This window comes from Anarhichas minor, unplaced genomic scaffold, assembly GCF_050575085.1.
Source record: "Anarhichas minor isolate MPS153535 unplaced genomic scaffold, ASM5057508v1 ptg000020l, whole genome shotgun sequence".
NCBI classification, from domain to species: Eukaryota; Metazoa; Chordata; class Actinopteri; order Perciformes; family Anarhichadidae; genus Anarhichas; species Anarhichas minor.
Genome location: NW_027466466.1, coordinates 4,330,756 through 4,353,512, shown reverse-complemented (window position 1 = coordinate 4,353,512; position 22,757 = coordinate 4,330,756). Strand labels below are relative to the sequence as shown.

General features: G+C 41.6%; 3 protein-coding genes across 5 annotated transcripts in view; 2 read left to right on the top strand and 1 right to left on the bottom strand.

Moving 5' to 3' along the window:
• The first annotated feature begins 620 nt into the window (after positions 1–620).
• LOC142954382 (NAD(P)H dehydrogenase [quinone] 1-like) lies at positions 621–3,023 on the top strand. Its single transcript, XM_076095345.1, has 5 exons — positions 621–626; positions 2,022–2,060; positions 2,138–2,251; positions 2,334–2,435; positions 2,724–3,023. The coding sequence occupies exons 1-5, from the start codon at positions 621–623 to the stop codon at positions 3,021–3,023; spliced, it is 561 nt and encodes a 186-aa protein (XP_075951460.1).
• Positions 3,024–11,135: 8,112 nt separating this feature from the next.
• On the top strand, positions 11,136–11,771 carry LOC142954486 (twist-related protein 2-like). The gene has a single exon (XM_076095526.1). It carries the CDS (start codon positions 11,136–11,138, stop codon positions 11,769–11,771), a length of 636 nt encoding a protein of 211 aa, XP_075951641.1.
• A 6,017-nt stretch (positions 11,772–17,788) lies between these two features.
• Positions 17,789–22,757, bottom strand: part of hdac7a (histone deacetylase 7a) — a 46,050-nt gene continuing 41,081 nt past the window's right edge. For all 3 annotated transcript variants that reach the window (XM_076095488.1, XM_076095489.1, XM_076095490.1), the window contains 4 exons: positions 22,319–22,452; positions 22,020–22,101; positions 20,885–21,023; positions 17,789–20,774 (listed from right to left, as the gene is read on the bottom strand). In XM_076095488.1, coding sequence (XP_075951603.1) covers positions 20,732–20,774; positions 20,885–21,023; positions 22,020–22,101; positions 22,319–22,452 — 398 coding nt within the window. In that variant the 3' untranslated portion in view covers positions 17,789–20,731. The remainder of the gene's footprint in view (positions 20,775–20,884; positions 21,024–22,019; positions 22,102–22,318; positions 22,453–22,757) is intronic.

Sequence of the window (22,757 nt, the reverse complement as noted above, 5' to 3'; positions counted from 1 at the left end):
GTGACGAGTCTTCAATGGGTTCCAATGAAATGATCTGCTCATGTATTTCTTTACTTCAAGGCGGTTTGGCCTCTGGGTGTGCACCAGGTCAATGACTGGATCAATCAACCCATCAATCAATTATCTTAACTACGTAATCCCTTGTAAAGTCATTTGTCACGGCTCATCATAAATTCAGGAGGAAGAGCAAAGGGAAGTCAAAGGAACACTGTTGTGCTATCAGGAACACAAATCAATCAAAGCATAGTTGTCAATATGTAAATGCCAATAACAGCATGTGTTGAGGCAATGACAAAGACTAAACTGCAAACAGTGGAGAGATGATCAATACGTGGAATTGGAATCTATTGCTGAAGCAGTGGTTGGGTCAAAGACTTATTGAGATATTTGGATCTGACTCCTTTGAAGTTAGACCCACAGGACCACAGAATTGGAGACACAAAACAATCTGTCCAGTCAGTGTTTTCTCCTCAGAATTAAATATGGCATCTCAGACATCACCAGTTGTTTGCGTGCTGCAAAATGCGACCAGACGCAGTACATCCTGGTATTTGTGGCAAACTGCATTTGATATACTATGTATTAGGACATACTAGATGTTTTTCTGGCATATTAATAGAATGGAGGTATGGTTATTGGAACACACATACATACACCTTCACTAAACCACTGAACTGATCAGTGTTTAGTAAAAGAAATGCAACACAAATGAGCTTTTATGTTGGTGGTTTGGGAGTTGACCAACAAATCCACTAAAAGAGGAGATGTTGGTTTCCACAACTCTGCACTACTACACACATGTGAGATAAAATAAACCCAAGTCAGTGTGCAACAAAGTAAAGCACATGATGACCCTCAAAATGCTGTGTGATAAATTACAGCGAGCATAACATCATTATGATCTACAATAGTAGCCAGTTTGGCTCTGTGTTCAATAGATCGTTCTGTTATGAGACACTTTGCCCAACAACACACATACCCATTTGAAAACATGACAACAATTGTACTGTATGACTGAGAATCACACATTTTTATTACACCTTCAAATTGAACAATACCGCACCTGCTACCATGCCAATGTCATGAGAAATGGTGATTTCCTGGCTGCAGGTGATACAACACGGCGCTTACTGGTGCATGCTGCTCTCTGGTGGACTAGTACATACTGTATAACCACTTTACTCAAGAAAGGTAATTTCATGGGAGTTCTTTAATTGTTATTCAATCTAAGTCACACACAATTTAACTAGTAATTATGAACTGTTGTTGAGAGGCAAGTAAAGGTTCTGAGTTTCAGGTGATATGTCTCGGCTTCAGGGCTGGTGTTAACATTGAAAATGGGGTCAAGGAGAGTGATATTTTCTTAAAGACATTGACAAACCTACGCTTCTCTTTCTGGGCAGGCTGAAATGGGGAAAACACACACTGCAATGAAGTAGAAGATGTAGGTCTAAGAGTATTATTGTAAGTTTATCCTAAAACAGGCAAAAGCCGGAGCTGGTTTCATTGATAAAAACCTCCATATTTCTTGGCTTTTAGTGATACATAAATTCCACTCCCCATTTAAAATGTCTGTCCAGGCTCAATAGAAGATATGATGAGAGTTCTGAGAGATGCCAGGTGATTGGTTGATGACCTTGATTGCTGATTGACAGCACCTGTGAGGAGGCTGTGTGTTGAGTCTTGTGGTGTATAAAACAGCATCTCGACTGTTGCTCTAGACTAACCTGCTCTCTTATTCAACACAGCAGCTATCTGTAAAGTTGCAGCTGACATCTGTGTCCAGAATGGGTGAGTTATCACCTATCTTGTATTTGCTGAGGCATTTATGTGTCATGTTCTGAGTAATGTTGCATTTCATGAACTGTAATGTTTCATTTGTGAGATTTCTGCCCTGATGTGTGCTCATTTCCAATCTTTAATCCTTGGTTTAGCCACAAAGAAAGTGTTGATCGTGTATGCCCACCAGAGCACTGGCTCGTTCAACGCTGCAGCCAAAGATGCTGCTGTGGAAGTTTTAGCAGGTCAGGGCTGCACAGGCGGACCTCATCATCTTTCAGGTGGAGGCTTGGTGACAGTAATGCTTGTTCGCTAAGCTTCTCTAAGCTCAAAGCTAACACTTTGCCTCACTTCTCAGTTCCCCATGTACTGGTTCACTGTTCCTGCCATCATGAAGGGCTGGATCGACCGGGTGCTCGCACTGGGCTATGCCTACTCTCAAGAAAAGGGATACAGCCAGGGAATCTTCAAGGTAAAGGCTCAATTCAAGTGGTTTGTATTACTAGTCTGAAACTGTTGCATCTATTTCTCTAACTTGCTTTTTTTCTACACAGGACAAGAAAGCAATGCTGTCCTTCACCACTGGGTCTCATGAGTCCATGTTTAGTGCAGATGGTATTAATGGAGACATGAATGTCACACTGTGGCCACTACAGGTACTGAATCAGAATATTGCTTCAACTCGGCATTAAAGATCCAGAGTGTAGGATTTGGGAGTTTAATGGCATGGAATATATATTAAGCCTGATGTTTTATCACTCTATAAAACTAAATTGTTTTGGCTAGTGTCGAATGAGGACTTCATATCTAAAGAGGGAGTTGGGCCTTTTCTTGTTTCTACTGTAGCCCAGAAGGGACAAATCTAACACAGATTCTACAGGTTTCAAGCTGTAACCCCCAATTGGACGACGCTCGTGCTTAACACTGTTTCTCTCTCTCTCCAGACTGGCATCCTGCACTACTGTGGCTTCCAGGTTATGGCCCCTCAAATCTCCTGGACTCCGTCTCACATTCCCTCTGAGGAGCGCAGCACCATGCTGGAGAGCTGGCGTACCCGACTGCAAGGTGTCCTGGGCGAAAAACCACTTTCCTTCACTCCCATGGACTGCTTTGATGGGGAGAAGGGTTTCCAGCTGAAGCCTGAGGTCCATGAGAAAAATGCCACCAAGGAGTATGGACTGACGGTTGGGACCCACCTGGGAAAGGCACTACCACCCAACAACCAGATGAAAGCTGGGGTCTGAAGACATTGGGGCTTCTGTATTTCCTTGCATGACAGAAAAATAAAGGCTAACTTGAATTCTATTGCCGTCTATTACATGAGTTTTTGATGCATATACAATGTCATGGTTCAAATATGAAGGGCAGATTTCTTGTACTGAGTTTTCTTTGCATGTACAAGTGGCAGAGTCAAGAAATGATGTGAAGGACTCTTGAGTGCCAGTTTTTCTGTCTTGCAAAGGTTCACTTTAAAAATCTGCTTTTTGTCATTAGGATTTCTGATAAAAGCAGATTTCTGTGTAAGATCACTGGGTTATGATCGATGCTTGGTATGTATTTCAAAAACTATTCAAGCCAGATTCAGGAAACCCTACTTGGCTGACAAAATACAGTAAGCGGCTTATTATCCCGATAAGGACAGAAGAGAAGAAAATTAAAATTATAATTTTTTGACTGTATAGTAGCTAGCATACCGTATATTAAAGGCCAAATGTTGCCCTTAAAAAAAAAACTACAATGGCTGGGAGCATATAAAAAGACCAATTACTAAGAGGGCTCAGTCATGTCAATATGTGATTCTTTATTTTAAGTTTGCTTTTGGTGCAGAATAGGTGAATCTCATTATTTTAAGACCATCTGTTGCCAGGAAACTCACAGCCACAGGTGTCTGCTATAGCAGACTGTATGTCCCCATTATAACTGAACTGGGGAAATGTATTGGTCCTATATAGATAGCCAGGAATGCTATTAATAAAAAATAAGAATAATCCATCTTGAGATCTGTACGCTATGCCTGATGTTGCATAACTTGTTTTGTACAAGCAGGTTCAGATGTTTTCAATACATTAGGAACCAAAAAATAAAGAGGCCTCTTATTACTTTCTGTTCTCTTTAGTCAGAAGATGAAATAGTTCAAGGAGGATGAATCAGCCCACTTCTAATGTGATGTTAAAGCAATCTACAATTAAAAGTTGCAAATGATTAGATACATGCAGTGTTATTATGATCCATAAAAGTGACACACACTTGCTTGTGAGCACTTTTAGTCACCAGTTTCACATTTCACTGTCTCACACAAAACTTGAAACAAAATGTAGACGAAGTACAAATTACTCAAATTCAGTTTATCCGTGTAGTTAACCTCAACGTTTGTAACGTTACCGGACTTAAAGTGGTATTTCAGGTTCACAACCGGTCTACCTGAGCTCCTGTTGGTCTGTTTATGGACATAATATGAAGTATAAATCATCTGTAAAATCGTCACAATCTCAGTAAGATATTAGTCAACCTCTGAGGTTTGAAAGTGAAGGCATTCAAAGTTAGTTTCCAAGGCTAACTACGGTCGGATGCAGGCAGACGAGCTGCCGCTAACGTTAGCTAGCTTGTCAGCTAACGTTAGCGGTAGCTCTTAGCTAGCTTGTCAGCTAACGTTAGCGGTAGCTCTTAGCTAGCTTGTCAGCTACGACTACTATTAACAAACATGTGATGTTTAAGCTCCCGGTTACGTTAGCTAGCTTGTCAGCTACGAACGTCACGTAACCGATCATTTTTACAAACGTGATGTTATAATGTACTATATATATATATATATAGTACATATATATAGTTGTATTCATTCAAGGCACAAACATTTTTGATTTAATTTATTAAGGTGACAATTTCTATATTACACATCTTTCATGTACATCAGCAATTAAACAGGAAAAAGAAAATATAGCATTACCATAAACCTCTTAAACCTTTCTTTTAGAAAAGAAAAACTTGTTATTGACACCATTTACAAGTTGTTTTCATATACAGGTGAGTGACAGTGGTTTAGTTGCACATGGAGGATTCTGGGAAACAACATAAAAGCAGTGAATTATGATATTCACACGTTTGCCAACTTCTATATCCCTGGGATTTTAATTTGTGATCGACCCAGAACAAGATTAAAACAATACTCTGCAAAAATGTAAATAGGCAACTTCACCTATCAACTTTTAATCATGATACATTCGTTATATTTCACTGATTTTGTCTCAGTAGTTGTTAAGCTGAAGTCACAATTAGCCATTGAAAAAGGCCGTGTGTCATCAGCTCAAGTCTTTTAGCTTTTCCACGCCGGCGCAGTTTCTTCAAAAGAACTTATCAAACTCCTCTTGGTCTTACTTCTCCACAGCGGGGCCAAGAAGGACTGACCAGGACCAGAGTCCAGAGTATCAATGTGACCATAAAGCCCACATGGGCAATAATCTCTTGTGAGCATCAAGTTGGTAAAAAGGATACCCGCTGCCTGAAGGAGGAAATAAGGCAACCTGAGGGCTAATGACAAACATCTCACCACACATGTGGAAAACAAAGAGCCTCGAGTTAGGAACAACCAGGACTGGATACCCCACATGCTGAAGAAGAGAGTGGAGGGATATCTTTTTAAAGTGCTGTGCTTTGTCAGGTCAACAACTCCTGCATGTTCCTCAGTAACCACACCTGTCTGTCAGTGTGTAATTAGTTCAAAAGAACTAATGTGCACATACTGTGCACATACAGCACAGTATGTGCAGAGGTCTCTTTCCCATAACTCATCATGCATCCCATAAATGATAATCCATACCTCGAGCTCTTTGGCATCAAAGTACTGCAGGTACTGCTGAGGGAGGACCTCGTTGAAGCCTTCAAAGAAAGCCTGCGTCTGCTCCTCCACTCCTCTGGACATCCTCCACTCTGCTACTAGCCTGCAGGGGGAGACAGAGGCAAATAGTCACATGTTACACTCCACCTCATCAAACACAAAACGTTACAATTACAGTAACACTATGTGCTACATTATAGCCTGAGGTTTCACAGAGTAAAAACAACCTGACATGTAATCTAATGCATGAATTATTGTGTGCTGAATTAAAACGACTGAATCATATCAACAATCCACCTGATGTACTCCTCCTTGTCCTCGGTGACCTGGAGGTCTCCTCCTCCTGCTTTCAGCTCATTTTCATTGATTAGAACATTCTAGACTTCTTCAATATATAAAAAAAACACACATAAAACATGTTTTATGCCAAAGTACCAACAACTAATACCTCTGTGACTCAAGCAAAAATAAATAAAGAAATGAAATAAAAATGAAAAACTTGAGTGAGGTAGCCATGCTCTCGGCCTCTCTAAAGATCCTACACCAACGCCACAAAGTTCCGTTTTCCTCCGTCTTTGCAAGAAGAACAGAATGGAATTTTAAGAAACATGTCAAATGTTTTCTCTTTTGAGGAAAACGAAAAGTTAAGGCAGAGGAAAGACCGGAGTCTCTTATCAAGCCGAGGCAGAGTGTAAGCTGCTCTCAGTACGACAAGGGTTTTATTATTATCATCATCATTATTATTAATATTAGTAGTAGTCATAGTGGTATATTATGCTAGTGCAAGTATAAACTCCATTTGTGTCAAAGTCTAAATGAAAAATATGGTTCACTGACCCGTCCTGCTCCTTTTCTTCAGGTGAGATTAATAACATAATCACAGTGATGTTTTGAGAAGAAATAAGTTAACATTTTCTAATTGTGGTTGTTGAGCAGTCAGTAGTATGTAAAATATGTTGGGTGAAATACATGTTTAATCATTTAATGCATTTAAAAAGACAATTCTAATATTATTCATTTTTATCTTGTGCGACAGTGAAAATGCCAGGTCACATCCACAACATGGTTGCTTATCTGTTTTATAGAAAATGATCTTCACTCATATAAAATGACAAACCAAATAGTTAATGTAGTGGATCCTCTTTATTTGTGTGTCCGTGTAAACGTATGACGCAGTGTAAACCCATGACTTTTCAAGCGTGTGTGTGTGCCATATGTGCATATATATATATATATATATATATATATATAAAAGCTCCACATGTGATAACATTCTCCCATTTCTCTTAGTGGAAATATTTATGCTACGTCCTCATTTGAGCATGCAGTTCAAACAGACAGGGTCCGGTGTTCTTTCCCCTTTTTCCAAACGCAGTCAGCCTCCGGGGGGCCTTCCCAGACAAGACGAAGCATTGTGAGTGCGGCCCGCCCCTCCCCTCTTCCCTGCCCCAATATGCATGTGTTTATATCAAGGCCTGATATCCATTTTCCATCGCACACTCCTGTAGCTCGGAGTTATTTATTTTTAGCAAACAGGGAACAGTTTCAAGGGAGCTGTTTGATCCATCACAGGTGTCCCGTCGCCCACCGAGAGGACGTGCGGTCTGATGATGGTCGAAGAGAAGAAGATGAAAAAGAATCAATGGGGTTTGGCAGCAGTCTGCGCTCAGGAGCATGGGCGCTAACTTCCACGACTACTAAAAAGTATTGCATGAGAGTAAGATTGTTACTTTCTGATGTAAATATTTCTAGTCATTCAACACCAGAATGATTGTGTTTATATTAATTTGATCATTGTGTGACCTCATGCCAAGTTTTCTCAGAGTTTGAGAAACTGTTACTCATATACTCCTGCAAACATTGTAAGATTTGCTAAATGTTTTAATATAGGGTACACACTACACGAGAATGTAGTTTGAAGTTTCTAAAGATTACCTTGCCAGACTTTCCTGTAGTGTGAGGTATGTTTAGAGTGTTTTTTTTACATCCCCTGATCTGCTCGGAGGTCCATCAAGAAAGCACCAATTTTAAATCCCGAGTATTAAACATGTTCAATATTTACGGTTGAATTAAATACTATTTGAATGTGTCACAATTTGACAACATTCTGTTGATAATGTTATTTAATTTTTGAATGTTTTAAAATGTACTGGCCATATATTTTGCATTGCACATTTAAGCTGCTAATATGGCAGATCAAATATTAGTTTATTTTGTCACCCTGAGGTAGTCTGTGGAGCTCTTGAACACAAATAAAAGCATTAAAACACATGTATCCTTGAGGCCTGCAATATGTGTTGAATGTATTTTCCTCCTCATACACCTGCTAGGCCCCATTTTAAAGTGCTTAAAATCCTGCATCCTTTACACACTCATTCACAAATCGGGTAACAGCCTCACTCCCGGCCTTTGCTGGTCCATTGCCACGTTTGTTTGCACGACTGCTGGCAACTCTCTGGAAGCAATGGCCAGCCTCAGCGCCACACCCGGGTACCAGCTGCAGTCAAGACCAGTACTGTGGTCAATCAGGAGGACTGTATTTCAATAGCATAGGATGAGAGGAAACCCTGTCAAAACCTAACCCCATTTTATCTCAATACTTTGCACATTACTCAGCCACATTGCGCAACAGTAGAGAGGTAGAGAGACAACCATATGTTTCCAGCGGCAGGATGCATCTTCAAAGGTAGAATTTTGATTTCATATATGTCTGCAGTCTGCCCACAGTGAACAGAAACCAACTTTCAATCAAATGTTTTCAACACCGTGCCAAGTTTTGGAGTAATTAAATTCAGCTGCTCTCGTCTTTGTTGTGCAAGCGATGCACGGCTAGGGCAACAGATGTTGCATACATCCTGCAATGTTAACCATTGAGCTATGGTGCCAGGAAGAACAACAAGAGGAATATTCCTAGCAACTGATATCTTCATGAGCAGAGGATGTGACAAAGAGCACACAGACGACACGTCAGCAAATCACAATCCCACATGGAATCGCATTACGAAATAACTGGTGGTCACCTTGCTGCTACCAGACCTGACCAGGCGGCAACCTCCGGCTCTGAAAAGTGAAGCCAAAGAGGAAGTGCCTTGAACTTGCATTCTCTTTACTGGCCATCAGGGGGCGACTCCTCTGGTTGCAAAAAGAAGTCTGATTGTATAGAAGTCTGAGAAAATGACCCTACTACTCACATGATTTATTACCTCAGTAAACATTGTAAACATGAGTTTATGGTCTCAAGCGCTAGTTTCAAGTCTTCTTCAATACAGCATGATGTTCATTCAGTAAATGATGGTATAATTTAGAGTAAAATAGAGGGGGAATACAAAGGGCTCCTCCCAAAATTGACTGATCCTCATTTTTGTTGAAATCTGACTGGCTTAGTCATTTACATTGTGAACGTGACTAGCGCTCCAGCTTACCTAAGCTTGTCTGGCCGGACATGTTTTGGTTCAAAATGGGCAAAGAGGTGGATGGTTGGTGGAGCTGTGGCGGGAAGGGGAGACAGTTATGAGCTAGCGATCTGATAATGCACCCACCAGTCACTGAAACTCAAAAAGATGTATAAATTTAAGCCGTAATATAATTCAAACAGGTGAGTTATATAAAAATTCACTCCCCCCCCCCCCCCCCCCCACAGTCATCATGAAAGGAGAAATTAGCTATAGGGACCAAAACCAGTTTTCTACCTGGCCGTAAACATGTTTATTTCTGCTGTAAAGTTGGACATTTTTACATGGGGGTCTATGGGGATTGACTCGCTTTTGGAGCCAGCCTCAAGTGGCCACTTGGGGTACTACATCTTCCGCGTTAGCTTCATTTCTCAGCACCAGAAGTTGCCGCTTGATACTACTCAAGATACTGTTGTGGCGACAAAAAACATATGCCGCCATGGTGAGCGGTGGTGTGTGCACAAGATAAATAGTATCATCTGTGGTCAGACAATAGATGTTTCCCTTTCTGTTGTGGACAACAGCCATCTTCGCGTCGACTCAGTGGAGAGACTTTCCAGTTCTGTGTCCCAACGGTGTCAGTTCAAAAGCATTTTGACCAAAGTGCTTTCAACAAAACAATGGACTTTTCTCTTGTCCGGGTGTGGCTGTGGGCCATGCCAAAGGCTCGCCCAGACGTTTGGAGAGCAAAGTCCACGTTGGACCTGGACAGAGGCTTGTTCTACATGTAGCTCACTGGATGAAAGCAACAAATTGTCCCAAAGGCCTCCCTCTGATCCACAGAACTCAATCTTTCCTTAATGCTGTGATTAGACCTCCTCCCTCCAGGTTTATGCTGAGAAACAGCCAAGTCCCTTTCCAATCATTTATGAAAGAGATGTTTATTTCATAGTCATAGAACACCAAAACATTTAGTTTCAGTTATTTACTTAATAATGAAGTCTGATTGGAGGCCATTGTTTGTAAGGATGTACCATTGTATTTATTTATGTATTTTCATTTACCTTAAAGGTTTTCTATACAGCAATGTCCATTCCTCCTCAATTTCTAATGATGGCAGATCTGCCACAACCGCAACATTGTCATTTTTTTCTCAACCACAAAAGCAGAAAATGAACAATTACCACTTTAGTTTCTAACCATTACTCCATCGGCCTGGAATGTCATGTGTTGAAGAATCATCACATTTCACTATTTATAAGGCAGAGAGATGTACCATGTCACTCTTCTCCAAACCAGAAACAAAAACATTAGTGGAGCTTCTTTTACAGATTTATTTTCCTTTTTCTCTGAACTATAATGAAAGCAACCGATGATGGTGCTGAGAGTGGAGGCAGGGGGGACAGAGAGCCAGGCAGCGAGAGGGGGGGATGGTAGCGACTTGCTTTGGAGGAAATCTGGAACCTATAAACTTGGGCAACTTCTATGACAAGAGGCAAACGTCACAACGGCTCGCTTTGGTTGGCTGTACGGCACACCTTTGTCTCCGCCTCGTCCCTTTGATCGGACCAATCGCTCATGATTTGTTCTTCCTGTTGTCTTAAGCTCAGCTGTCCAAAAAGAGTCCTCTGGACCAATCGGTGGCTCAGATGGGTGGGCAGCTGAAACTTTCGTGGTTCCCTCCCTTTAAAAAGTCAGATTCAGGTTGCTGTTGTCTCACATGCAGCTACAGGAGCGGGACATGAGAGCAGTCTGGTTTGCCGATGCATTTCACACTCACAGAGACTGTCGAAGAGGATCATTGGCAGGTTTCCACATGTGTGGATGAAGAAGCACTGTGGCGATCCAAGGCTGAGTGCCGATTACTCACCCGTTTTGCTTGGCATGTTCAGCTGTGACAAAGCATAACGCTGAGAACTGTTGGAGAAGAACAACAACACAGCAGAAGGCCTGGAGAAACACGCAACGCCACAGAAGGAGTTCCTGAAGACGAACAGAACAGAGGACAGCCTCGCGGGAGAAGCAGAGGGGGAGTGGAGAGATATATTGGGGGAAAGAGAGAATCACTGGAGATATTCAGAGAAGGAGTGAAGGATCCCATAAAGGAGAGAAGAGAAAAAACGTGGCCAAGCATGAGAGAGGAGGAGCAGTCTAATGATGACCACCTTGAGGGAGGGGGGGTTTCCAGCGAGGAGAACACGGTAAGACCACCATCTAACGCCTGTCCTGTTGTCGTAGCCACGCCAGGGGTCACCGGGCGTAAACGGCAGACGGGCTCACACACGGAGGATCACGTTACGACAGTTACTCCCACCACATCGGCACACGACGGCAAGATCAAGCCAGTGGAAGACATCCAGATCTACACGCTGACTGGACCAAAAAGACTCAAAAAGAGTCCTCAACATCGGCCGCCTTCTTTGGGCCCATCCCTCTCTCCTGGCCCCGATGATCTCTCATCCCTCGAGGACCCACACGGCCAGCGGGTGATCGCCAACATCCGGGAGCGCCAGCGGACACAATCTCTAAACGACGCCTTTACGTCGTTGCGTAAAATAATCCCGACGCTCCCCTCTGACAAACTGAGCAAGATCCAGACCCTTAAATTGGCATCGCGCTACATTGACTTTCTGTACCAGGTTCTGCAGAATGACGAGATGGACACTAAGGTGGCTGGATGTAACTACCTGGCCCACGAGAGACTGAGCTACGCCTTCTCTGTGTGGAGGATGGAGGGGGCCTGGTCGACCATGTCTGCTGGTCACTAGCCCTGCCTGAAAGCAAGGTTCGTCTTTTGACTGTTTGCCCTAAAACAGATGGTGAAGTCCACACTATAGGGAAATATTCTTACTTGACACAGAGGGTTGAAGAGAAATCTGAACTATGTCTGCTCACCAGCGGACTATCTAGCTCCTCAGTTTAGATAATCTGTTTGCGTCAAGGATGATGGAAAGACTATTTGACACTCAAGCATGATCATTTTGACGGAGCTGATTTTTAAGCCACTATCACTTCGTGAAGTGATTTCATAGTTGTCTAGCGACATAGCAGATGGATTCTAATAATTCTATTGTTTTGCTTGCCAAAAGCAGCTGTTACTACTCAAGGGAGCCAATGATAATGTTGAAGAAAAGAATCAAAACAGGGACATTATGCTCAGTGTATGATTCCTAGCTCTTTTTTTATTTTTAAGACGCCATCACTATCGTCATCTTCATAGATATGCATACTTTGAGCCACATTTAAACTTCATTTAATACTTATATTTAACTTTATTTCTGCCTCAGGCTAGCAAGTGTATGAAGTTGTGTGTAATATTTAAAGAGCAGCAACAAGAAAATGCAGAGAAAGAATTCGAGGAAAGTCAGGACTGGAAAGACAAAATTGGATGTTCCAAGAGAGATTGGACCTTTGACTTCTTCGTACCCTTTCAACCCCCACTTTGCCAAGACTGACATATCATGAATCCCTGGCCGGCCCTGAACACAAGCGACGGTGGAAAAAGTAGCCACGGGCAGCCGTCGTTCTGACTTAAGTTTCTCTTCTTTGTACCCAAACCAAGCCCCTTTGTTTCTTCTGGTGCCAAAAAAAACTCTCTTCTTGAAATTCTTTCCTCTCGTTCTGGCCCAAATTTGCTTGCGTTGCACGAAACTGTGATGCAGCTACAGCGAGCTGACGAGGAGGCGTAATGAAAATAAACTGCCTCGAAAAAGCCATGAATCATGTGTGTCACCATCAAAGGGGAGGCTGATGTGGCTCCCCGCTGGGCTCCTATAAACCACTGGAAGTGATGGAGGAGGTGAGAGCTGATTTATGCACACACACACACACACACACACACGCACACGCACACACACACACACACACACACACACACACACACACACACACACACACACACACACGCACACACGCATGCATAGGTGAAGCCGTACGCTTGAACCCATGCAGAAAAAACAAGCACCTCCCCCACGTCTTGGGTTTGGAAAAAAAAGTCAACATCCAGAATTGTCAAATTATGTAAATAAAAACTGTTTTGTATCATTACAACCCTGATTTTTGTCTTCACCTGCTAGGTTTAGCCTTTATTCCATGTAAACAAGCAAACTCCGAAGAGATGGGAGTTGTAGTTTTGTTTGTATTCGATACATATCCATGACAAACCACTTCTTCCTTCATTGCCAGTATGCATGAAGCCCAGCAACCTATCATTAGACTGTCCCGGGGAGGCGGCTAATGTTTCCAGCTCCAGACTAATGAAGTCCTTTTTTTACTGAGCCCAGTCGGCAGAGTGTGGTCTCCGAGGACTAACCTTCACTGGCATGTCAGAAGACACTTGACATTCGAAAATAATTCAGTTTTGGACCAAAAGAGAAAAGTAGCCCATGTGCATGTTGTGCATAAAATGAGAGTGGCCGGCTTTAAGAATCGTGGGGATGAATCTTTGAGTGCACGTTTCTTACAGCATTCGACAATGTGACAGCTATTTATTGTGAACCCCCGTATACGTCAATACTGAACCTCAGTGTAACGCCCATGCATCACCTATGTATTATTACATTTAAATCAAGTTCTGATTTTGTATGTTGATTCTAGCATATTATGAATAAAAACATGCGACATTTATTTCAGCTATTTTTCCAATGATGTCTTCGTTGTTTGAAATTATTTTATTCATATGTCCAACATCCAATGATGAATATGTCAGATGCGTCTCTTAAATGTCTATCAGCGGTTACAGCAGTAACGCGTCTGTCTTTTTTGTCTTTCCAGCTGCTGAGTAGAGTGACTGTGATCGTCCCTACATTTCTGCTCCGTTACTGCCGTTCTCATCACATGGACTTTGATGCAAATGGAATTTTAGGAGAAACGGACTGTTTGATAATATTCAAAAGGCATCTCGATGAGGATGCAGGCTCACATGGAGAAAGGGGACATTTTCTGGACCAACTAACCCAACAAAGAGCTTTTGCTTACTGAGAATACACAGAAATTGACAACACAGGTCAAGTTGGATCAGCTTTTGTGTTTCATGCTTTCCCCCCTGGATGTTATTCTAAGGGCACTTCTGTTATAGCTGTCACGGTAGAACACTTAACCTGCAGTTCAAGCAAGACTTCAATCTCGGACAGTGATTGGTACGTTTGTCTTTTTTAAAACCAGTTTATAGGCTTCTTTCTTTTTTTTTTTTTTAGGAGCATTTACTTGAAGTATATACATCGTGGTGCTTTACAAAGGAACTGCGACACTGATACAGTATGACGAAATATAACAAGCAGAAAAATCCCTGGAGAATTAGATGTAGTGATGCATACAGCACATGAGTCAATATATGTCTAATACAAATAAAACTGTCTTCAAACTATTCACGAGATTCTTGTTGTTTTAGTAAAAGCGGATGCTGATCAGTGCAAGGACTCATACTGGCACCACACCCTCGTTGTCTCCTGTCTCTCTTGTTAAACTGCCTCTCTTGTTTTCCCTTCTTTCCTCCTTCCCCCGGCCTTTTTTGTTTTGTTTTAATGAGGTCTGTGTGCCTTTGCCTGGTCAGTCAGGAACACTTAATTCCTCCAAAAAGAACACGTTAATGTGCAATTAAGGGCCCTGGGAATATTTATAGCCTGTTTTGGGCCCAAATTCTGAGTTGTGGCTTGATCTTTGCAGTTACGCTACAGTGACCTGCAGGTTTACGGTTGCATATCCTGATGCTTTAGCAAGAGTTAGGTCATTAAAAGCTTTCACACAATGTTAACCCACAAGGACAGTGTTACAGTATGGGGATAACGGCTTTGATCGGTGTTGGTAAATGATGAAAAGGAAATGCAAATTACGATGAATCAATGGATAGTCACACAGTTATGAGACCTCATACATGGGGAGAACAAAACTCTCTTCAGTTTGTTTGTCTGCTGGTATTTTTTAATCAACACTGCGAGACTGTTACACAAATTAGCACCAGTAATTGGGTCGAAGGTTCTTAAGCTGAGGCATATTTCAACATGATTTATTTTACTATTACTCTCAGTGCCTAGCTGTAACTTAACATAAATCTTTACTGGGGCTCTCGTCTTCCTCGAAAACACTACAGCGTGCTTTGAAAACTGCTTCGCCATTAAATGTAGTATTTTCTGTAAATTAGGCAAAATCATGCAAAACGCAACTAGTTGAAGGCTCTGCTCACACCCAGAGGTTTCCAGTCAATCTGATTAGCCTTATCCTTAGGCTGAAGTTGAGCGGAGTTGTGATGGAAATTGATTGAAATTGATAAAAAGGTAAAAAGGTGTGGATTGTCCCAAAATAACAGGTGCAACACAGTTAACAGGAGAGTGAGGTAGATGTCAAACAGTTACACAGTCCTGAGGAGAGGTCACACAAGCACAAGAAGTAGAAACACCTGTGTGGGTGGACCATGATGAGGCTTATTTAAAAAAAATGTAATCTTATTAAACTCCGTTCAAAAAGTCACTGGTAACCATGCCACGTTTTGTATCAGGTTTCGCATCACTGCTGTTGTATAGGGAAGTATAACAATAATAATATTCTGTGCTGAACTGTTGTTGTGTAGCTCAAAGTTTCAATGAAACAGTTCCTTGCCCGATATGTACACATATTGTTACAGCGCGTTCGAGGTTTTCTTTCTGCCTCTTTGCCAGCAGACCATTCATTCTGACTTCTGCTCATTGAGAAAGTTTCAGTTCACAGACCTGAGAGGTTTTCTTGCTCTGTGGATCCACTCATGTTTCCAGCAGCTGACTGCTCACTTAGACATTGCCCAGCTGGGATCAATGCCACTGATTAAGGGCCGACAAGTGAAAAGGGTAAAACAAAAAAGCCTTAACTAATAAACTAACTAATAAATATCACATATCAAACTATCCTAGTTGAATACTTAGATTAAGATAATATTGTTTTGGTACGTTTCGTGGTATGGATGAGAAATGTGTTTATGACATCAAAGCATTCACATGATTTGTGACTGATTGAAAAGTACCCAAATATTTATAGTCACAAAGAAATTAAATGTAAAATATATATATCTATATAGATATATATATATATCTATATAGATATATATATATAAGATATATATAAATGACTGAAGAAGTTTCTCCTGAAGCCATAGCCATTCACTCAAAACAAAAACATAAAGAAATGTGTGAACAAGATGGTTGTCTGACCCCTGCATTGGTGCTGTTGCGGCTTAAAAAACATTGTGCATTTACAATAGAGCACAACATTTGGGTTGAATGAATGATGGCTGAGGTAAAGAATCAGTATTCGTTTGCTTTTCAGGCTTTATTTTTTAGGAGTTTCTCCTAACTCAGCCAGTCAGGGGCTACTTTTAACCTCAGGATGTTTTGTTAATAACCCACAATTTAAATGTCAGAAACTAGTAATTACAGTAACTACAATATGCATGAATGTGGCATTAAAATGGGAGATATTTCTGGGCTGAAGCCTAAATTGACGCCTAAATGGTTTACCCCCAAATCAAAAATACATATTTTCCTCTTACCTGTATCAATCGGGATTATATTTGTGTCGGTTGCCTGGTGTTGGAGATATCGGCAGTAGAGCTGCAGCCTTCTCTCCAATATAATGGAACTAGACGGCACTCAGCTTAGCAAAGGTATGTGGATTATCTTGAGTAACCGGGTCATGATTTCTGGAAAGACAGTTTTTCAAATGTACCACAAGCCGAGTACCCCCAGTCCCAAAGGAACACAGGACTTTCAACCACAACAGTGTTCGAAACCTTTGTTCAGGTTGTTGAGTTATTGGGAAGTTACGTTTCTGACGTTTTTCCGAAACCTAACAATGTGGTTTTATTGCCTAGACCTAACCTTTGTTTTGATGCCTGGACCTAACCTTTGTTTTGTTGCCTAAACCTAACCTTTGTTTTGTTGCCTGGACCTAACCTTTGTTTTGTTGCCTAAACCTAACCTTTGTTTTGTTGCCTGGACCTAACCTTTGTTTTGTTGCCTAAACCTAACCTTTGTTTTGTTGCCTAAACCTAACCTTTGTTTTGTTGCCTAAACCTAACCTTTGTTTTGTTGCCAGGACCTAACCTTTGTTTTGTTGCCTAAACCTAACCTTTGTTTTGTTGCCTAAACCTAACCTTTGTTTTGTTGCCTAAACCTAACCTTTGTGTTGTTGCCTAGACATAACCTTTGTTTTGTTGCCTAAACCTAACCTTTGTTTTGTTGCCAGGACCTAACCTTTGTTTTGTTGCCTAAACCTAACCTTTGTTTTGTTGCCTAAACCTAACCTTTGTTTTGTTGCCTAAACCTAACCTTTGTTTTGTTGCCTAAACTTAACCTTTGTTTTGTTGCCTGGACCTAACCTTTGTTTTGTTGCCTAAACCTAACCTTTGTTTTGTTGCCTAAACCTAACCTTTGTTTTGTTGCCTAAACCTAACCTTTGTTTTGCTGCCAGGACCTAACCTTTGTTTTGTTGCCTAAACCTAACCTTTGTTTTGTTGCCAGGACCTAACCTTTGTTTTGTTGCCTAAACCTAACCTTTGTTTTGTTGCCTAAACCTAACCTTTGTTTTGTTGCCAGGACCTAACCTTTGTTTTGTTGCCTAAACCTAACCTTTGTTTTGTTGCCTAAACCTAACCTTTGTTTTGTTGCCTAAACCTAACCTTTGTTTTGTTGTCTGGACCTAACCTTTGTTTTGTTGCCTAAACCCAACCTTTGTTGTGTTGCAATTTGAAATAAATCTAGTGTCATCAAGTGTCATTCATGTTTATACGGTGATGTTTGGACAAAGAGGCAAAAATAGATTTATACTGGAAATTATGGTTTTAATCAAGAAGAAAAGACAAAGATAAAAGTACAAAATAGACAATCTTTCTATACATACACGTGGTAGGAAATGTGAAGGAAAATAAAACATACAGGTAAATGATAAAGAATAGCATGAAACAAAAGATTTCAATGTCACGTTTATAGATACTACATAGTTACTGTAAGTCCAGTTAGTTAAGAGTTACCAATACAGATACTACTGCTGAATGCATCAAGGCACATGTGTGACATGTGTACTTTGGTCAAGGAGTTTCTATTTACAGTGTCTTTCTTTAAGAAGAAGGTACATATGACATCAGTAATAAAGGCAATTAAGAGTTGAGGCAATACTGGCCTCTCCATAAGACGAAAGAACAGCCACTGGGAATATAATACAGGAGGTCATTTACAGTATTTGACAGACCAACACACACACACACACACACAGACTAACATTTGCAAATGCATGCACAAAACACATTTTACACATGCACTAGCGCAAATGCAGTCGCCAACGCTCTCTCACTCTCACACACATTAGACACCATTGACGTCATAGACGCCACGTGCACCTGCTGGGCACGCTGGATAAGAGAGACACAGCATGTTGTTTCAATGCCGTCACTTGCCGTTCGGAAAACTATTTACAAAACACCAAAAGAATGACACGCTTTCAGTTACACCCATTACAGAACGCTATAGTCCAACATTTTCCTAATAATTCCTACTGGAATGAGGCAGTAGTGCAACAGCAGCGGGACTTCTGCAAAGGCAAAATCTTAACTTTTAGCACTACTGTCATTTTGCTGAATATACAAGGCCTTCTGTTGGGCAGACGATGCCCAGGGTCCAACTAAAGCAAAGAAGAAAAAAATCAGATTGAGCTCTTTCAAATTCCCTCATGGATGTAAAGCTCTAAGGCAACGCTTTTTAAGACAAAGCCGTGTAAGTGGTCAAACATGAATGTCATTGGTCTCAGTTTCATAGTAGAGTTTTAGTGTTTAGATGCAGTTTTAGAAGTTATTTTTGGCCACAAGTTTGTCAAATTTTGTTCCTAAGACTCAGCAATCTGCATGTCTGATTTAAAAACACGAGTATTGGTCATCAAAAGCCTTTGAACTGGTCAAACCTAGTATGCATGAAAAATGGATTTCAACAGAAACCTCCAAACTATAATATTTAGTTTTCACTTTTTGGAATGCAAAGCCCTTTAACGTGCCCCGATAGCAGGGCAGTGAGAAGATGCTTCAACGTGACCTCTACTTCAAACGTCAGCGTACATGACGGGGGACCAGCATGTTTAGCGCCGCCTTGTCGAGGTTGATTGCAGCACGACAGGAAGAGCTGCTAGTAAGCACAGTTGCAAAGACGAGTCTCGTGTGGAAAAAGAAATTCCCCTCCAAACAAAACACAATGCATTAGTTTCCTTAATTAGACTGTGATAAAGCCTGGAACACCAAAAACTGGTTGAAGAAAACATTCAAACCAGGCTCATCCTCAAAATAAACAGCACACAAACATCTGCATATATGATGTTCATCTAAATTCACAGGTTCAAACGTTGTCTTTTAAAAGTAGAGTCACTGTGAGGGCAGTCTCCACACCAGTCCCTTGTGTTGCTTCCACACCGTCCCATAGCCAAGTGCAGGCTGTCTTAAGGCAGTTTTTCTTTGGGTGATGTCCATTAAGTGCATTAACATTATTGCTACTAGAACAATACAATGGTCCTCAGTGGTGCCACAGTGGAATGAACGCTCCTTTAGTCTCAAATATAAACAATAATATACAGTATTTAATACTAATGGTACATCGACAGTTCATCATTGCTTTGTACATGTGTGTGTAGGTGTGTGTGTGTGTGTGTGTGTGTGCATCTAAGACACTAAAACAGCAGTGAAATAATATTCCTGCTCATAAAATCTTGCCTACTTTTTGGATAAACTTCATAGGAAATGCAACTCTACAGTATTTCGGCCAATGCGTGTCCTTAGAATGAGACTTCATGAGACATCTCAGATGAAGAGCAGGGAAAAATATAGCAGACACAATTTCATCCAAATCAAAAACAACAACTATTAAATAACCTACAGAGAGGAGTTGTTGTTTTTCTGTTTTTATATCCCAGAGCTTTGGAATTTCTTATGGTTCACATTATGGAATGAACAGTGCAATAAAACAACAAGGCCTTTTTCTTTGTTTCTACAAAACCACAGTTGTCCTTTTTGTGTCTTCATTTTTCTCTCGAGTTCTTTTGTTGTCTTCTTTTAGTGGTTAAACTGCATGTAATGACATTATTAAAGCAGACAATCTCTGTGTCTTATTTTCCGTATTCTTTCTGTATGATGTGGCCACTTCTTCTATGCATACACGCCGTCACCTGATGTTGTAGGTTCACTCTGCAAAGTGGCAGAACGAGTGAGGAATTCATGATGTAAAGCGTCATCATTGTGAAACCTGCTGGTCCTTACGTTAAGACTAAAGTTAAGGCAACAAAAACGGCTGCTGGTACATAGTGCTTCAAGACAAATCAGAGCTGGACTGAATTCTGTCTGCTCCTACACAGTTTGTGGTCACAGAGCTGTGCCGCTGGACCTCTGGACACACACAAAAATCCAACGTCAGTCAGGAGACATGAAAGGTATTAAAAGTCATCTAGTATTGCTCTTTGGTGAGGTTTCGGAAGGTTTCCCAGCTGCAGGTATTTCTGCCGGCTTCAGCTGAGTGGTAACCAGCATTGACGTGCTCATACTGCAGGTCTGAGGCTCAGCATTGTGTGTTAGTGGATGTGCATGAGTGTGGATAAGGCAGATGGGTGGGGCTCAGTGGAATTACAAACACGCCCCCTCCGTTATGGTCGTGTGACAATGCAGAAGATCCGAGGCTACGAGTGGGGTCCAAATCCTGAAAGGGAGTTCTGTGAGGCGATTGGTCGGATTCTTCTACATGGAGTTGCTGTCATGCTCCATCGGCTCATCAGGGAGGCTGGAGGAGGAGTGGGGGGGGGGGGGGACAGACATGAGCTGAGAGCTTGTGGGGGGAAATATGAAGGGTGATTTTGTATGTGTGTGTGTGTGTGTGTGTGCGTGCTTCACCTCTTGTTGGAAAGGACTCCCACGGAGAGCGAGGCCAGAGCGTTGACAGCGTCGGTTTCCTCACATTCTCTTCTCTGCGCAGCCAGACAGGACAGACCCACTGATCCGCTGTGAGCCTTCACACTCTGCCAGTACTGACCTGCAACACCCACATGCATACATACCGGTTACTGGTGTTCTCGACACTATAGCGCGAGGAATCTCGTCTCATCTTGGCGGGAGCTACAGAGCCACTTTAAACTACAATATTTTATAAGCATGGACTACTTTAAAAAACAGGATTAAGGACTATTTAACCAGTTACTGAGCAACACTGCGTTTGATTTAATTTGCTGTTCCTTTTAAGTCTGTTGCTCGTTTCTTTTATGTGACATTTCTTATGTTCGTTTAAACTTTTTGCTGTTTCGTTTTAAGTCTGTTGTTTGTGCTTTTATGTGAAACGTTTATGCTGCCATCTTGGCTTCGAAATAGAAGTTTTAAATCCCAATGGGAATATCGTGGTATAATGACGGTTCAATAAAAATAAATTTAAAACAAGATTTATGTATGTGGGTATGTCATTTGCATATCTCGAGAACCGCTCCTCCGATCTACTTCTCACTTGGCGGGTATAGTGCTGGGGATCCCATGGAGTGCGGTGCATTTTGGACAATAATGAACAAACAAAAGTGCTCTCCGAAACAGTTGACTTAGTCAAGCATGTCATCCTCAGCTGGCTATTACAGCTCATTGACTGCAATTTACTTTAGCTGCTGCATGCTGGATACACTGACGTTACAACACAACTCGTCTTCACTTCCCTGGAGTCAACGAGCGATGAGCGGTTCTCTAGAACGCAACAAGCAATCGGCCTGCTCCTAGCGGGCATGTGTTCCAAACGGGTACGACCACAACCGATGCTGCAAAACGGGCACATGCTCTAAACTGCCACTGCACTCTTCATGCATCGAGTAAATTGATCCTGTTCTGATTTCGGTACCATGTCCCGGGGCCACGTGTTGATTACATTAGGAAGCAGGAGGAGCCCGGGGAGGAAGAGAAGGAACATGATACTCAGGGGACACTTACAGGATTAACTAAAGGTAAAAATGTTCACTAAAAAACAATAGTTGAATCAAATATGAGCGCTGCTCACTTTGTATCTGTATGACGGCCTGCAGGGAGCGGACAGCATTAGCGTTGGGCTTCTGGAGGAGGACTTCTTCTGGCAGTGGGTCCTACAGGACAGAGAAGCAGCCATAAAGACAATCAACATCGTTCTAGCGTAAAAATGTTTGGTTAAGAAGTGACTGAAGAGATCTGGTAAAAGGTGCTCAGCATTACATTGTAATCAGGACCAACTTTATACCCACAGCAAAGCAACAACAAATACTTTTATTCAATTTCAATTCAATTCAATTTATTCAAAGAACTCCATTACCCATTATGCCTCACCTGTATGTCCAGGAGTGCACTGACACAGGCTTCAGATGCGTCGCAGATAGCAGTGAGGTCGTGACCTCCCTCGAGGGACAAAACCAGACGACCCCCTGCTAGAGACATCAGCTGGCGGGTCAGGTGGCTGAAACCTGTGGTCGACAAACACACGCAACACACACACATTACATTACATTACACACACAAATGTGAACACAAAGTATGAACCATGCAAAAGCCAATCAGAGTAAAAGCTACGGGACCACTTTTCTGTAAGTCTTACCAAGATGAGCTTTGCTATACTTTCCAATCAAAACAACAAATGTATATTTTTACCTTGTGGATTCTCCCGCAGCAACATACCAACTAGTAATTTACTATAATTATGGTGATGCAGCGAGGTACGGTAGAAGGCACAACTCCTTCTCTTTGGTCCATGCATGACAGGAGCTGTAAT

Excerpts from the sequence above, each read along its gene's own strand:
- LOC142954486 (XM_076095526.1), top strand. The coding sequence starts at position 11,136 with ATGAGAGAGGAGGAGCAGTCTAATGATGACCACCTTGAGGGAGGGGGG.
- LOC142954382 (XM_076095345.1), top strand. Across the intron at positions 2,252-2,333 it reads ACAGCCAGGGAATCTTCAAG|GACAAGAAAGCAATGCTGTC; the intron begins GTAAAGGCTCAA and ends TTTTCTACACAG. Across the intron at positions 2,436-2,723 it reads TCACACTGTGGCCACTACAG|ACTGGCATCCTGCACTACTG; the intron begins GTACTGAATCAG and ends CTCTCTCTCCAG.